This window comes from Anas acuta, chromosome 17, assembly GCF_963932015.1.
Source record: "Anas acuta chromosome 17, bAnaAcu1.1, whole genome shotgun sequence".
NCBI classification, from domain to species: domain Eukaryota; kingdom Metazoa; phylum Chordata; class Aves; order Anseriformes; family Anatidae; genus Anas; species Anas acuta.
This window is the reverse complement of record NC_088995.1, coordinates 14,096,047-14,111,880: the sequence shown is the minus strand read 5'-3', so window position 1 is coordinate 14,111,880 and position 15,834 is coordinate 14,096,047. Positions and strand designations below refer to the sequence as shown.

At 38.3% G+C, this 15,834-nt stretch overlaps 1 protein-coding gene across 6 annotated transcripts in view; it reads left to right on the top strand.

The window, feature by feature from the left end:
• The first annotated feature begins 1,179 nt into the window (after positions 1 to 1,179).
• The window catches only part of GLT1D1 (glycosyltransferase 1 domain containing 1), a 72,710-nt gene continuing 58,055 nt past the window's right edge, over positions 1,180 to 15,834 (top strand). For 2 of the 6 annotated variants that reach the window (XM_068653588.1, XM_068653589.1), the window contains exons 1-4: positions 1,180 to 1,431; positions 6,792 to 6,890; positions 10,082 to 10,230; positions 13,800 to 13,905. In XM_068653588.1, the coding sequence (XP_068509689.1) occupies positions 1,364 to 1,431; positions 6,792 to 6,890; positions 10,082 to 10,230; positions 13,800 to 13,905 (422 nt within the window). In that variant the 5' untranslated portion in view covers positions 1,180 to 1,363. The remainder of the gene's footprint in view (positions 1,432 to 6,791; positions 6,891 to 10,081; positions 10,231 to 13,799; positions 13,906 to 15,834) is intronic. The other 4 variants (XM_068653592.1, XM_068653591.1, XM_068653593.1 and 1 more) reach the window with 4 other exon arrangements.

Sequence of the window (15,834 nt, the reverse complement as noted above, 5' to 3'; positions counted from 1 at the left end):
GAGTTGAACACATCTCTGTAGCATGAAGGTCTTAGCAGAACCCAAGCCTGATTACCAAAATACTTAACAATTTGCCAAAGTATGGTAGGAAGAAAAAAAAAAAAAAAAAAGTACATCTTTTCCTCTTCTAAACCTTCAATTCCTGAGTACCTGTCATCCTCAGAGATCCACAGAAAGCATATCAAGATCTATGATTTTTTAAATTATGAATTTTAAGAGCCTTTCTCCATAAGTGGAGTGTATCTTTTACCCACAACTAACATGGAGACTTGAAGAGTAACTGAAACCAAAATAAACAGGCACTGCAGTTTGTGGACCACTTCTCTCATACAACCTCAGGCTAATATAGGCATTCATGTGGCCCCGTGATAAATTACATCTGGGAAATGGTCATGGTTATAAGCATCTGAGCAAAAAAGTGAGCTTTCTGTTAGATTAATTCCTCTTTCTAGTCTATCTCATGGTCACAGGCATCCTGCATATGCTCTCAATATTCTTAGAAAATACTGAATCAAGTTCAAGGCCATGGATATCTGCAGTCTGCCAGCTGGCCTCTGTCACTGTACCAAGGGACTCCCACAACTGGCCTCTCAGTTTTACTGCCTGTGCCCCACCCAGCCACTCGCTGTGCTGGTTATAATGGGAGTTTTGTCCTGAACACTTCCTTGATAGTTTGGGATCTAGTTTTCCTCGTCTGGGGTTCAGGCTCTTCCTTTGCCCCATCCATGGGGCAATGATGATCAGAGGGCTGGAACACCTCTCCTGTGGAGACAGTTGGGGTTATTTAGCTCAGAGAAGAGAAAGCTCTTGAGGGACACCTTTTTATCTGCCTTCTAATATTTAAAGGACCAGCAGGAACACTGGAGAGGGACTCTATTGGGGTGTGTAGTGATGGGACAAGGGGTAATGGCTTTAAACTAAAAGAAGGTAGATTTAGGTTAGATATAAAGCAGAAATTCTCTATGAGGGTGGTGAGGCGCTGTCCCAGGCTGCCCAGAGAAGCTGTGGCTGCCCCATCCCTGGCAGTGCCCATGGCCAGGCTGGACAGGGCTGGGGGCCCCAAACCATTCTACACTCCCCTCTGTGCATCTGTAACCGGGTTCTGCCCGTTGTACCAACACTGCAGCTCCTCACCAGACCCTTCCCCGGGCCTTACAGCCTTCCTGACACTAAGCGCGGTTTTTAACCTGGGGGACCTGGAGACATGGCCACCCACAGCCCACCCGAGGGCCACTGCCTCCTCAGGGACCGCCCGTGGCCCTGCCGGCTGTGCCGGCCGCTCCGCGCTGTTCCCGGGCCCGCCGGCAGGTGAGGGAGACACCGACTGAAGTGGCTGCTGGCCGGCCTGACGGGAGATGCAGCTATGAGACTGCTCTTGCTGGCGTGCCTCCGAGCGCAGACCGGCAACGCGACCACGGCGGACAGGATACAGTAAGAGTCCCGTGAGGGGACCGGGGGGATCCCCCCCGATCCACCGCCTCCCTAACATCCCCCATCTGCCGGCGCTGTTCCCCGGCAAGGGGGGAGGCGGCGGCGGCCCCGCTCACGCCGAGCTGCCGCGGCCCTGGCCATGAGGGGGGAGCTCCAAGGGGCTCCAAGGGCCATCCCCGGGGGGCCGGGGCCGGGGCCCGGCCGCCATTCGGTGCCCGCCGGCGGCGCACGGAGGCGGCGTCTCCACCTCAGCCGCGTGGATGGCGGCCGCCGGGGGTGTGTGAGGGGGCGGCGGCCAGACGCCCGGCGGCGGCTCCGCGGGCCCTGCTCCGGCGGTGCCGAGGGGGGATCCGCCGCTCTCCGGGGAGCCGGGGATGTGCCGGGTGAGGGGCCCGGGGAGGCACAGCCGCGCTGGCGTGAGGGGCTCCTGGAGAGGGGCTGGGGCACGGGGAGGCTTCGCTGCTGCTTTCCCCTACAGCAGGGGAGTAAGGGAGAGGGGGAGCGGAGGGAGTGCCCCCCGGCCACTTACATATGTATATATGTAAGTGTACATATGTATATATATGTATATATATGTGTACATATATATGTAAGTGGCCGGGGGGCACTTATATATATATATATATTATATATATATCTTATATATATGTAAGATATACATATATATATGTAAGATTACTGTATATATATATATATATATATCAAGTTCAGCTCAAGGCAGTCTGTTGGCGGTGATCCCAGCTTGAAAGCCCAGAGCAGAGATGCCCTCACCAGCGTCACTGATGGCCCCTTGCACAACCCCGTTAGTCAGTGGTTAGTCAGTGGTGCAGCGGATTCCCAAGGGCTGCCTGTGTTGGGAAATACCCAGAATTAGATGACAAGTAAACGTGAAGAGCGGTAGCTTCTGAGGGCTCTGAAATGAGGGTCCATGCAGGAGTTCTCCTAGGGCAGCACTTCAGCAAGAGCCATTGCCATTACTTCCTTGCTGGGGGGCTCTGTGACATGCAGCTCCCATGGGAATTACAAACATGAATCTATAGTGCTTTGAAATTGTTTGGACTAACAGTGGTGCATAGAGACACAACATTCTTATTTTTTTTTCATGAAATATGGAAAAAGTATGTGGGTGATGGCATTTTTAAATACTTAGATGTGCATTTAAGCTTTTTATGTTTTAAAAAAGAATTCCCATAAAAACATATTTTGTCCTCTTGAGACAGGCTTCTAGTTTGTAATCCACGATTTAGCTGTTTTTCTTAGGATGAGCCTCTCAGAACACCCTCTGCTATTACACATTTTCCTTGACCCTTCCTCTGTGTATTATCACATTTCACTGTTATGCATAGAAACAGTTGGTTGACAATGTTTAAGTTTTCACTCTAGTTATGTAATATTAAGTTCAATCTTAGATTTGTGCAGGGCTACTGTATTGTGTAAGATAGTGGTGAAACGTACCTTCTTTGCATCAGTCACACAGGCATTGAAGTTATAAAGCAGATGGAGAATAAAGACCAGAGAAGGCTGAAGTCTGTATTTTAAAAGAATAATTGCTAATAAAATACTTAGATGAATACATTCTTATGTTCTTAATACACATTTCGTACATGTACGTGTCATCATAGAGGTCATTTGTTGTAGTGTGTGGAGCATTCTTAATTTATGTAACTCTCATCTTTTGCTCTCACTGGATAAAACAAGGCTAGTTATTTTTGGAGTAGACTATATTCATTCTTCCTCCATAAGATTATTTCTTCTACCTTTACAAATTAAGTATTCACATACTTTCAACTTCAACTTTGATGAAAGTCCAACAAACATCTAGTCTGTGGAGCGGTTTAGAGGTAATCTAGTAAACAGCTGGTTCTGCATTATTTCAGGTTAAACTAAGCATGAGTAAGCCAGTCAAACAAATGCCTGCGTATTATTTCAAATATGGTCTTTTAAATAAACCAGGATTGATCATAATCGTCTGAACATACTGCATCAAGACACAGTGGTTTAGCAAGGGGCCATTACTGAAGTTTCAGTGATCAGTAACTAATGTGTGTTAGTACAAAAGAGAGAATAGGCTTGGTGAGACAGAACAGCACATGGTTTAACAGCAGATGGTTTAACATACTACAGTGTTAACACAATCATTTGCAGCTACATGAACTCATCTGCAGTATATGTGCAGAGTACACCAATTTGCTTTAGCATCCTAATGCTAATAGACACACCTTACACAAAATGGATGCCGCTTTCTCATGTGCATAGACCTTCAAACAGAAAGAAAGTCATGAATGAGAGGTTAGTTTAATTCATGTTCAAAATAAAGGTAGGTAAAGGATTCTAACAGAAATAGTCTTTGAGAATTAGTAACTTATGTCATGTTCGATTGCTATCTTATCGCTTAACATAAATGTTATTTATAGTAGTAACATAAAGAAGCCAATTTAGGAAAAAAAAAATCTGATCAGGAAAAGAAGTGAAGAGTATTAGCTAGCAATAAAATCTGAATTCCTGACTAAAAGGCTGCTCAAGTGACAGCTATCAGTAAAACCATGTCACATAGATACTTGTACCTAAAACTGGTTTTCTTAAGACTTTACTTTTTAAAAAAATATCTACACGTATGACCAAATGCTGGTCGAACTAATTTGCCATACTAAGGTTAAGTTTATATAGTCACCTTTGTAGCATACATGTTAATACACTAAGAATAAATACTCAGATTAATATTTTTCTTCACTTGTTTCTGTATGCATACTTACGAAATTATTTGTTCAATCTATTTTTTTTTATATTGAACTATGGTAACTTTCAGTCGAGTATACATGAAACAATGAAGTTGCCTCCGGGTTGGACACTTGCCAGTGATGGTTAATTTTATGGCATAATATCACTGAGTATACTATGTTTATGATGTCACAGCTGTTTCTGTAACTGCTTCATCTTTTCATAAATAATATATTCATTTCCTGAGTTTAAAGTAGCTGATGACAAAGAAACCAAAATCTAATTTGGCTAGAAATCAGTTCACTAAAAGAAGTGATACAATGCAGGTGCTATGAGCTTTGTTTGTATTAGACGGCATAATCTTTAATTGCCTTGAGAAAACTGAGCAGTGAGTAGAGAATGAAACACAATGCAAAAGTCTTTGGTTGGGCTGCCATTCTTCAGTCCTAGCAATGAGATCAAAAAGGGTGTTAGGAAAGAAAAAATACATCTTCTGTGTCCCTTGAAATGTTCTATTAATCATTTATTACTTTATAGTGATGGGGAATAGAAATCTTGAATTAATTGGTTAATTAAAAACATTTGGAGGAAGTATTTTGTCAATACATAAATGTCTTTTTGGAGAGGAAGAAATTGTTTCAGTTTGAAATGGGACAGTTTAAATAGCTGTTTTGTAAATCTCCAGATAATCAACTGCAAGAGAATTAAACCCACAAATTCAACAATGCATGGCTTATTGCTCCTCTTTGCAATATTTTTCAGCACTGGACTTTAAGGTGTACTAAGTAAGTTTGTGGATGACACTAAATTGGGAGGAGAGGTTATTAACTGTTTCAAGGGTTGAGAGGCCTTGGAGAAAGATTTTGACAAATTAGAGGACCGGGCAATCAACAAGTATATGAAGTTTAACAAGAGCAAGTGCTGGATTCTGCACCTGGGAAGGGGCAATGCTGGATATACGTACAGACTGAGGGACCAGAGGCTGGAGAGCAGCCCCATGGAAAGGGATTTGGGGGTTCTGGTCAATGGCAAGTTGAGTGTGAGTCAGAAGTATGCCCTGGCAGCCAAGAGAGCCAGCTGTACCCAGGGGTGCATCAGACACGGCACTGCTGGCCTGTCAAGGGAATACATTGTCCTGCTCAGCTCTGTGCTGGTGCAGCCTCACCTCAAGTTCTGTGTGTGGTTTTGGCACCACAATATATGAAGAACATAAAACTTTTTGAGAGTGTCCAAAGGAGGGCTATAAAGATAGTGACGTGTCTGGAGGGCAAGGCACATGAGGAGCAGCTGAGATCTCTTGGTTTGCTCAGCCCCGAGCAGAGCAGGCTGAGGGGAGGCCTCATGGTGGCTTGCAGCTCCCTCACAAGGGGAGCGGGCAGGTGCTGAGCTCTGCTCTTGGGGACAGCGACAGGACCCGGTGGAATTGCATGGAGGTGGGACAGGGGAGGGTCAAGCTGGGTGTTAGGGAAAGGTTCTTCACTGACGGAGAGGGTGGCACTGGAACAGGCTCCCCAGGGATGTGGTCATGGCACCAAGCCTGCCAGAGTTCAAGAAGCGTTTGGACAGTGCTCTCAGACACAGGGTCTGATTTTTGGGTGGTCCCATGTAGAACCAGAAGATGGACTCCGTGATCCTGGTGGGTCCCTTCAAAGTCAGGATATTCTATGATTTATTGGAGTAATTCTGATCCCCAACTTTATTTCTATTTAGTCTTACCCTATCTGCCACCAGTAAAATCACACAGAAAAGCACTCATACAGGAGGAGATGCTCTTCTCTTCAGGATACCTTCTTCTAAGAGGTCTTTTACCAACATAAGTCAGTTTGCACAGGTGCTAGTAAATTTCTGCTGTTTGTGTAGCCATTCCAAGAAAAGGACAGCTGCAAAAGGCAAGCAGTCATCCTCTACCTTGGGAACTGATACTCAATTATTTGTATGGCCTGCTCTTGATGTACACTGCAGCCCAAATGTTTTGCATGACTAGACCTATTTATAAGGCAGGATTAAATCTTGTAGAGTTATTTTGTCCTTCCAAAGGACAATTACTGATTTCGGAATGTAGGGACAGAGGCAATATCAATCCATTTTTAATTTCTGTTCTTATTCACAGTGGATTTTCTTCATGCTTCATTCCAGCCAACACAAATTGTCTGTGATATTTAAAGAAGTTACTTTAAGAACTATAAAAAAATCAGTACAATTTGCAAAGGAAACAGAGAATATCAAGTAGAGTTTCAAGTCTTGTAAATCCACCAGTTTCAGTGGGAATAGTGAGTATTTGGCTGTGGCCAAGTTTCAGGAAAGGCACTGGAAGTCACTCTGCTAACTTATTAAATTTTGGATCGTGTTGTATAGATTTAAGAATAGTTCATGCATAGCTGCTTTACAAAATAGGCAGCCTAGGGAAAGAGGTAATTAATATTTTTGGAGGAAGCCTACTGTGTACTGTTCAGAAAATGTCAGTGCATCTACGTACCAGAAACATTTTGAAAATCAAACGTTCTTTGTCTGTAAGTAATTCCATTAAAATATTGGAAAATTAGAACATAAGGTTTCTGAGAGGAGATGTCAGAAAATAAAAAATAGTTTGAAAACTACTTTATCTTAGAAGTAAGCATACTTGTAACTCATTTGTATTTTAGCTTCAGACATGCCGTGTTTGGAGCTGCAGAAGAGTTTCTTCATATGAGGACCTGTGAACTGCAGCTTCTTCCGGAAAGAAGCCTTCTAAGTCAGCATAAGTGAGAAGTAGTCATCAATAATGTAGGAAAGAAAAAATGAAACATTGTAAAACATCACCTGGTGTTGGAGAAAACTGTTTTTCTATAAAAGTCTTAAAAAAAGTGAAAACGTGTCAGTACAGGATTACACCTTTTATCAATATCCCTCTGCATACCCTACAGACCCAGAGCAGACACTCACATACTTATGTGTTGCTTATAAGCCTCTTGATTTCCAAGGAGTGTAAAAAATAAAAGGAAAAAGGTGACTTCCCATAATACTAAAATGGGGTTGGGAAATATTTTATCCAGTATTTAAATGTACATAAATATCACAGTGTCAGCAGTGACAATTATCATCATCTAAAGAAATCATCTTTCAAGCTTATTACTGAATGACTGAAGTTTTCCCAGTTTGGTTACTTTCCAGCAAAACATGCCAAATTGGAATCTGACAGTCAACTCCATTTTAGAAATATTATTCTCCCCAAATAGTGAGTGCCATTGGCTTCCATGAGTCTTTCAGTAGAAAGGAAAGATGAAAAAGCACGGCAAAATCTGGATCCAAGCAATAAACATTGGTAGTTAAGACACTTGGAAATAAACCTCATACGAAACTCTGATAGACAGAAAATGTAGCCTTGAAATTTGGCATTTTCTGTCTTGTCTTAGATTCACAGACAGCAGGAGATGTGTTCATTTTTATTTTTCATGTAGAAAGTATTTGTTTATAAAATGGCAAAATAACGTGAATACACAGTTCCTAGGAGGAGAAAGTATGGGTAATGTATGTCTTGTGTCTTGGCTTGATTCAGGGACATCTGTGACTTCATAGACAGACCAGCCTTCAAAAAAAAAATCCCTTGCAATAGCTTTACAGCACCCTCTTATCATGTTCCTTGATAACAACATATGTGTGAAAATCACAGTCTGCATTTTTTTTTTTTTTGGTTATAAAGATGAAATGCCATTTAAAAAATAGGAAAATATAACTGTAAATTTCAGTTCTTAAATAGTACCCCATAACTGGTTCTACATACATACATTTCCATATATGCATAATTTGAAGCTTGTGACTAATTATATTGAACTTAATGGTATGTTTATGGGATTAAGTTCTCTTCACATCTGGGAATTCTAATTATTCTGGGGAAAAAAAAAAAAAACATATTTTTTTCTTTCTTAAGCCCTATGCAAATTCATTACATGCTCCTGAGTCATTATGCATAGGGGAAAAATGAAGTAAAAGAGATGATCCACAATTTCCAAGCACTGGAACACAGAAGGGAGTCCCTCTCTATTTACCACAGAAACAGCTGTCATTCAGCTGTGAGATTTGGAGCTGTGGAAACTGTGGAGGAAGGTCTCATTCCTAGTGAATAACAATAAAGAAGCTTTAGATCAAAATTCCCAGCTGAGTTTCTTGACTCCTGATATCCTGAGAGAGTTATTTTCAAATTAATTGTAGTATGCAAACATATTGTTTTTACATGGTAGTGATTTATGGTAATTGGAATAGTGATGGGAAAAAAAAATCTTTTAGAATATTTAATGAGCACCTGTGAACTTACGGAACGCATGCACGAGCATCCCGAATATTTGCCCAAGAGATTTTTCTTCCCACAGCTGTGAGATTTGGGCATCATTATTTAGATATAAATTGAGAACCTCTTTCAAATGGCAAGCAGGTACTTGGTACAAGTGCATGGGACAACAGAAGTAAATAATTGCTCAACAGTGTAAATAAAGAGCTTGCAATCTGGCTGCATTTTATTATTTATTAGTGCTTATTATAATATATTGGTCTTGTTTCAAACAGTGAAGTTAAAAGTAAAATGAGTTTCTTTGAAGAACAAGAAATACAGTACCATATGTTATGCCGATGGAATTCTGTGTGATATAGTGCTAATACATTCCTTCCAAGGCCTCAAGACATTTTATAACATTTTTAGCACCAATTTCTGCAGTAATGACTAACTTCTGCAGGACAAAAAATTACATTCCTTGGGAGGATATGAAATGATCAAGAAAGAAAACAGCTGACGTTATCCAAGAAGCTACTGAGTTAGCAGGATTTTAATGCCAGAACAATTAATATGCTATGAGAAATAAATCAGCTGGAACAATATGTAATAAGCAGAAAACATTCTTGTGGTCTTTTTATAATACTCAAAACATAAACACTAGTTATTTGAAGCAATTTTATCTGTCAGCAGATACAGTGTGCTAGTTTCTATCAAAACATGGATTTGCTTCTGTATGTATTTTGGCTGATGCCATTGGAAACACTGATAACTGATTCTGGTTTTTGTGGGAGGAATTATGAGCCTAGTGTGTAAAAGAAAAGACTAAACCAAAGCTCACTGAAATGCCTAAAGTAAAACTCACTTTAATCAATCAGTTTAATGGCTTTATCAGTCTTTGAAACAATTTTTAATATGAAGAACCAGTGCATATAAAGATGAATAGGTAAACTGACACTAGGAGAGGTGTGTTTTCTGTGTGCATGATTTTGTGTGTCAATTGAGATTGTTTAAAAGGACTGAAAGTGTTTGAGTAATCACTTTTGTGTTGTTTTTCTCTTAACTTCAGTTATCCCATGACTGTTTTACAAATGGGTAAACTAAGACAAGAAGCAATTAAACTCACAATCAAACAGAAAGAGAATACATTTTTGACTGTCCAGTTTAATTTACGTATTCATTTTTTGTATTTGCAAAGACTTTTTGCATTTTCTCGATTTTTTAATAGAATTATTTATCTGGATATATTTCTGTTTTCTTTCAATTGGTGGCCTTTCTCCAGAACAAGGGTCTGAGGATGTCCAAGACCAAGGCTTACACACTTCATTCAAAATGAATCTTTTTAGCATCTTTAGAATCTTTTGAATAAAAGACTAATCCAGAAAGGTGCTGATCAGAGTTCATTTCCATTGATTTCCAAAGGTGGATTGACACATGGCAGGCTTGGGCCATAAAATGGGTATAGACTATGATGCTTGGCAGTGTGCACAATGGTGATGATAAAAATGTTTTCCAGGAAAACCCTCTGTTATAGCTCCATGATTGCTTGAATAAAGTTAGTGTAAACAAGATGATTGTAGGAATAAAAATTAAGAAAAAACCATTTTGATTAAGCATATTTAATAAAATGAAATGTGTGCAGAATTAACATTTTTTTTTTCTCTTGTTCCATCTGTTCTGATAATGAAGGAGTCATCTACATGCTGCAGGTCATATCTGTGTTCTTAAAGATGTTTTCAGGTATGAAAGTCCAACTGAAATAGCAAATCTAACCTCTGCATATAAGTTTGATGCAGCCCTGGCCATTCATCTTTATAAAGGAGGCAGACTTCTGCAAGGTAATTAATTCCTTTTCTATTTTGCAATAAAAATACTTCTTAATAAGGTACTGAGAAAGAAGAGAATGCATATAAACAGTTATAAATGACAATACATGCATAAACCCACACATAATGTAGTCATGCTATTTATCCACTTCAACAAATGTTCAGAAACACTGAAAGTCGTTCTCTGTGGGAAATCTGATCCAGAGAGGAGGGAACTAAATAAATGTACTTTTAAAGCATTTAATGCATTTTGTAATTAAGTACTTTAACTACATTAAGATAAGAGCATTATATTAACATTAAGATACTTTCAACTAATGTGCTTTTTCAGAGGACAATAGCTTGGCTAAGTATAGCTGAGGTCAAATAGAAAAAAAGCCGAGAGGCTAATTTGATTTTTCTGTTAAAAAATGAGTCAGTTTTTTTTTGGACATGGAATAACTTTAGCTGGCACGAGTTGTCATTCATGCCAGCTAAACTGTAGGAGACAGGATGTTATCAGACAAATAATAGAATTTTCTATGGTAACTGGCCATGTAGAACAAAATTTTAGCCTGCCATTAATGATGCACTAGAAGCACTTCCTGTCAAAATTATAGATACTGTCACCTACTGAAATTGCAAGTGCGTATCCATTTTTGAGATGACATTCCAATTGTCCAAATCTATTTACTTTTACAAAGGTACATAATTTGATACTTTCATCAGATTGCAGTATAAGTTGCATTGTGCTAGTTTTCAGACTTTGAAAGTCCCCTGGCAATTTATACTGGTGGGTTTTCAGAAAGCTTGAATTATTATGTCTAGTATGCTTGTGTATCTTTTGTTACAATGGAGCTCTGATTTCAGTAGGGATCCTAGAATACAAACGCAAAAATAATTCTGTGTGATGATCTCTTGCTGCCCTATGTATTAGGACTTCTCTTGTTGGAATACAGAAACAATTGCTTTTGTGACAAGACCTAGAGTTGTTTTGGAAGAAGCTTATGGAAAGTCTTAAAACTCTCTCTTTTTTTCTGAGGAACAAAAAATAAAGTTGAGTTGTAAATGTTTATAGTAAAACTTCTTTGTGGTTTTGATTTGCATAGCATCACCTGAACACTGTTGCTATTAGATTTTCAAAATCCCAAATAACCTGCAAAGCTTGATACCTGAATGACTTATAAAAGCTTACTAATTCAAATAAATCAGAGACACACTGTTCCTAAAACCATCTGTAATAACTAAAAGAAAGATAAAATGGAAGTATCTGAAAAGAAAGACAGTAAATTATAAGATTGCTGGGATGATCCTATTCAAAGTGCTTGCAATTTTTTTGGAGGAGAAAAGTGATTCATAAGACATTCGTGATTCTGGTAACATTTACATGTATTCTTCTCATATACTTTATTAAGAAATATTTAAGAAATTTAGTTATTGCAGTTGTACTACCATTAGTAAATCTTTTGGGCCTTATCACATTGTCAACACGATTGGGGATGTAAAACCAGCACATATAATAGATAACAGAATAATTATTTCATTTTTTACTTATTAGAAAGGCAATATATATATTTGTTCAAGTATTACAGAAAGTCAGTCTTCTGAGAATTAGTGCTGTGGTGTTTTGACAGTGCACTTTAATTCTCTTTACCCACAAATATTAGAGTATTACAACTATTTAGAAATGTCAAGTCTTTAAGTAGCCAGAATGGCAAGTAGTCTTTCTTTCTTTCTTTTTTTTTTCTTTTCATTAAGTAATGAGCAAATTACCAATGCTGAAATGGGAAACCACAAAAAACAAACAACAAAACACCAAAATGATCCAACATTTATTTAAATATAAATCCTCATCGTACAGCTCACTTAATTTTCAAATATAAATGTGAAATGTACAGTAAGTTTTTATTAACATATTTTGTTTCTTATTTGCTTTAAGCTTTCCTCATCTGCTTGTTTTTAACCATGAATTTTAATTATGAGAATTCACTGCTTTTAAACTGATTATTTTTATCCCTTAAGACTGTTGGTAGCTATAGAAAGCGTCAGCAATAATTTTCATGGCCACGAACATTCAAGGCCAGTTATATTGTTTCTCAAATGCAAGGATTTCCATCAGCACAGTATCTCCTGATGCCCTGCTTATTGGTCCAGTGCAAAGATGGCAGTGATATGTACGGAGTCATCAATACCCCTCCACTTCCATCGCATAGCAAAAACAAGAAAACAAAGCCTGTTTCTGTCTTTCTTGATACACGGTTGGTGGTGGCAGTACTGCCTAATGACTGATTCTTGTTCACAGTCAGAAGAAAACCTTAGCTTCATGTGTTACAGCTAACAGAATTCTGCAAAACTATCATCATCACCTTGATGAGTTTTTTAGGCTCTTACTAGAGGCTGTTTCTTTTGCAAAACTGCAGTGCCATTTGTCTGGAATTTAAAACCATGTTCTTCATGTAGTAATTAGCCACCCTCAGGTTGTTATTTGTTAGCTTAATGTGGTGTAAAACTGACCACTAAATCATTTTCAGTGCTGAAACAGTCAAAAGTAAACATTATTGACTGCCATCTTGATTAGTTTAAGGGAAGAACACTTCTGCAACTTGTCACTTACTAAAAATAGCCTGATGCCAAGAAAACAAATTCTATTATAAAAGAATCTTAAATTACTGTTGGCTTTTGTATTTTCATCTAAATAGTCTTTGGCCTTGTCTATGTAAAGCTTGCTGCTGTTAGCAAAGAAGTGCTACACTACCCTGTTTTGATGGTTTTACTTGTATTCAGATATGAATTTATTTTCATGCAATGTATCAAAACTAGCCTTTTAACACAGTGCACACACTACTGGGCTATCTGTACTTTTTCTGACAGTCTAAAATTTGGATTTTGATAAGGTCTTGTGCACAGACCTTCCCCAGTCAACATACCTTCCTTTGCTCTTACTGTTGATGCACTGTTGGCATCTTAAGGCACTTTCCAGAACTTGGGTCATCACTGAAGGTCTTAGAGCAACCACTTATAAACACAGACCTATCTTTTGGGATGTAATTTAGCAAAACAGTGGTTTTGCTGGAGGTAGACTGCCTTATTTAAATGAGTGACTTTTTCCAATGGTATGGCTCTACCTACGTATTTTGTAGACATGAAATTGGCCACCCAAACCATTATATTGGAATTCTTGGGAGGACATGATTGACAATGATTGACTGAAGCTAGATACCTGGAACCAAACTTTAACGTACTGTATCTTATTAAAATGCGAATGCCATTTAAAACATTATACTGTTTGGTGGGCTGCCAAAGGTAAGAAGTAATTGTTTTTACTAAGTACAGACAAAGCCAAAGAAAATCTCATAGCTGCAAAACAGATTGACTTGCTGTGAAAGTGCCTTCTTATTGTATGTTTCTTTTCACTTCCAAAACCCTAAAAATTCATGTTTCTTCAGGTTTCATTTTCAAAGGCTTTTGCTTACGTATGTGTTAGAGTATTATCACTATATATATATATATATTAAATATAATTTTCAAAATTACTCAAATCCCTTTAAAAGGTAATGAATCCTGTGCCTTGTCCCCTTCTCATCTTGGTCATTGTTTTGCAGGTAGCAGAATTCCTTTTGGAATCATCTTTGGAGGGACAGATATAAATGAAGATATCAAATGTGAAGAGAAACGTCGGATAATGGGAGAAGTGCTAAGGGAAGCAAGGTAAAATCTGTGTGGAAGGTTTGTGACAGCAAATTGTTTCTTTCTACTGGCAGATCTTTCAGGAACTGATCCATAAATGGTTGGAATCACTGGGAGATGTGATTCCAGACAAAGGATAGGCTACTTGATATCCCTACAAGCTCTACTTCTTATGATTTTATGATTCAGTGGTGAATGTAGAGCACAGAATCACAGAATGGTCTAGGTTGGAAGAGACCTCAAGATCATTGAATCCAACCTCTGACCTAACACTAAAAAGTCCCCCACTAAACCATGTGGCAAGGGTAGTGATGAATTTTGGCTTCTTGGGCTGTGAATTTTCAAAATGACACAAATCCTATTAAAAGGTAATAAATTTTGTGCTCTTGCTTACTAATCCTGTGCTTTGCTTACTGAATGTTAACTGTTTTCTAAAATAATAGAACTGTGCATGTGATGAGGATATAAAATTCTATGGTAGGTGAAAGAAATTAGAAGAATAATAGCAAGGAGGCTTGTGATCTGACAGCATATTGCTCTGTAGAATAATCTACTTTATGGGTAGGCATTATAAAGACAGCCTTTGATGGTTAGTGTAACTGTGGACTGTAGCAACTAGGCTGTAGTTTATTTAATGTATTTGTAAAGAATACAACTGTAGCATGCAATCAAGTTTTTCTTTCTTACCAAAACTATTTTATACTTTTTACATTTCCAGATTTGAGTAAAGAAAAAGATAGAAAAATAGCTCCAATGATATTCATACAGTTGTCATTTGTACAGAATTACCCTGGCCATGTAAATGACTGATGTTTGGTATTTAAATAATGAATCTGTAGTGGTGGAGGTGTGGTTATTTAAATAGTATCTTTATTAGTGGTAGAGTTATGAATATTCCTATTAAATTGTAATGCAGTAATATTATTAGCCTGAACAACATTGGACCCCTTTTACAAGGCCCTGTGCCAGAAATGCGAAATGTTGCTCCATATTAAAAATAATAATAATTTTTAAAAAGTTTATTAGTAAATTGTTTTTTATGTTATGTATATATAAACATATAAAACACTCTGTACTGGGAATAAAGCATTTTATATGCATTAAATTCTCTCTGTACATACAGACTAAAATGCCATTGATTTGACTGAAGAGAAATGATAACTAAAAATAGCTGGTGTTTATCTTGTTGCATCACAGAATCAAATGTTTTCAGAGGCCTTGCACATGATGTGTTGACAGTGTGGTTGATTGAAAAGCAGGTGACTCATGTAAAAAGGGTTTTTGTTCTTTTTTTTTTTCTTGCTAATGTGATCCTTTTTCTAGCTACGTAAACAAAGAAGCAGAGATGGAGAAAAAAATCTGTTCAGTTTCTCTTAACTTTTTAGGTGATTTAATAAGTGATTGTTTTCAGGGTATTTTGTACATCAGGAAAAATTCCAATGACATGTCAGTGTAGTCAGCAGTGGAAAAATAATAATAATAATTTAATAGATGGTTTAAGTCTTATCAAGACACATGCTAATGTTGTCATTTCATAAGCAGCCCAACTAACTGCTTACTGATGGCAGAGGATGACCTTATTGCTACCTTAATTCCTCTCCTTCTCCTTTAATTCTTACCTGTGGCTGTGTGACCCACTCTTCTGTGTGCCAGGACTGGACCCCTTTCTGAGCAAGTCTAACTCAATTAATGGTGTAAAATTGCGGGTTTTATCTTCTGGGTTAGTTTTCCACTGCTTTAATAAGAAAAGACAGCTTGTGTAGGGATACTGCAAGGATGTCTTTTTTGTGGCAGTTAGCTGCTACAAGAGGTCATTCATTATGGATCTATATTGCGTCTGAACTTCTGGTGACCTGAGTACTCTGCAGAGGCTTCATTCCAGAATTGACCTCTAGGTAAGCAGAGAAGTCCCTGAGTGTGCAAGGTATAATAAAATTTAAGCACCTGGAA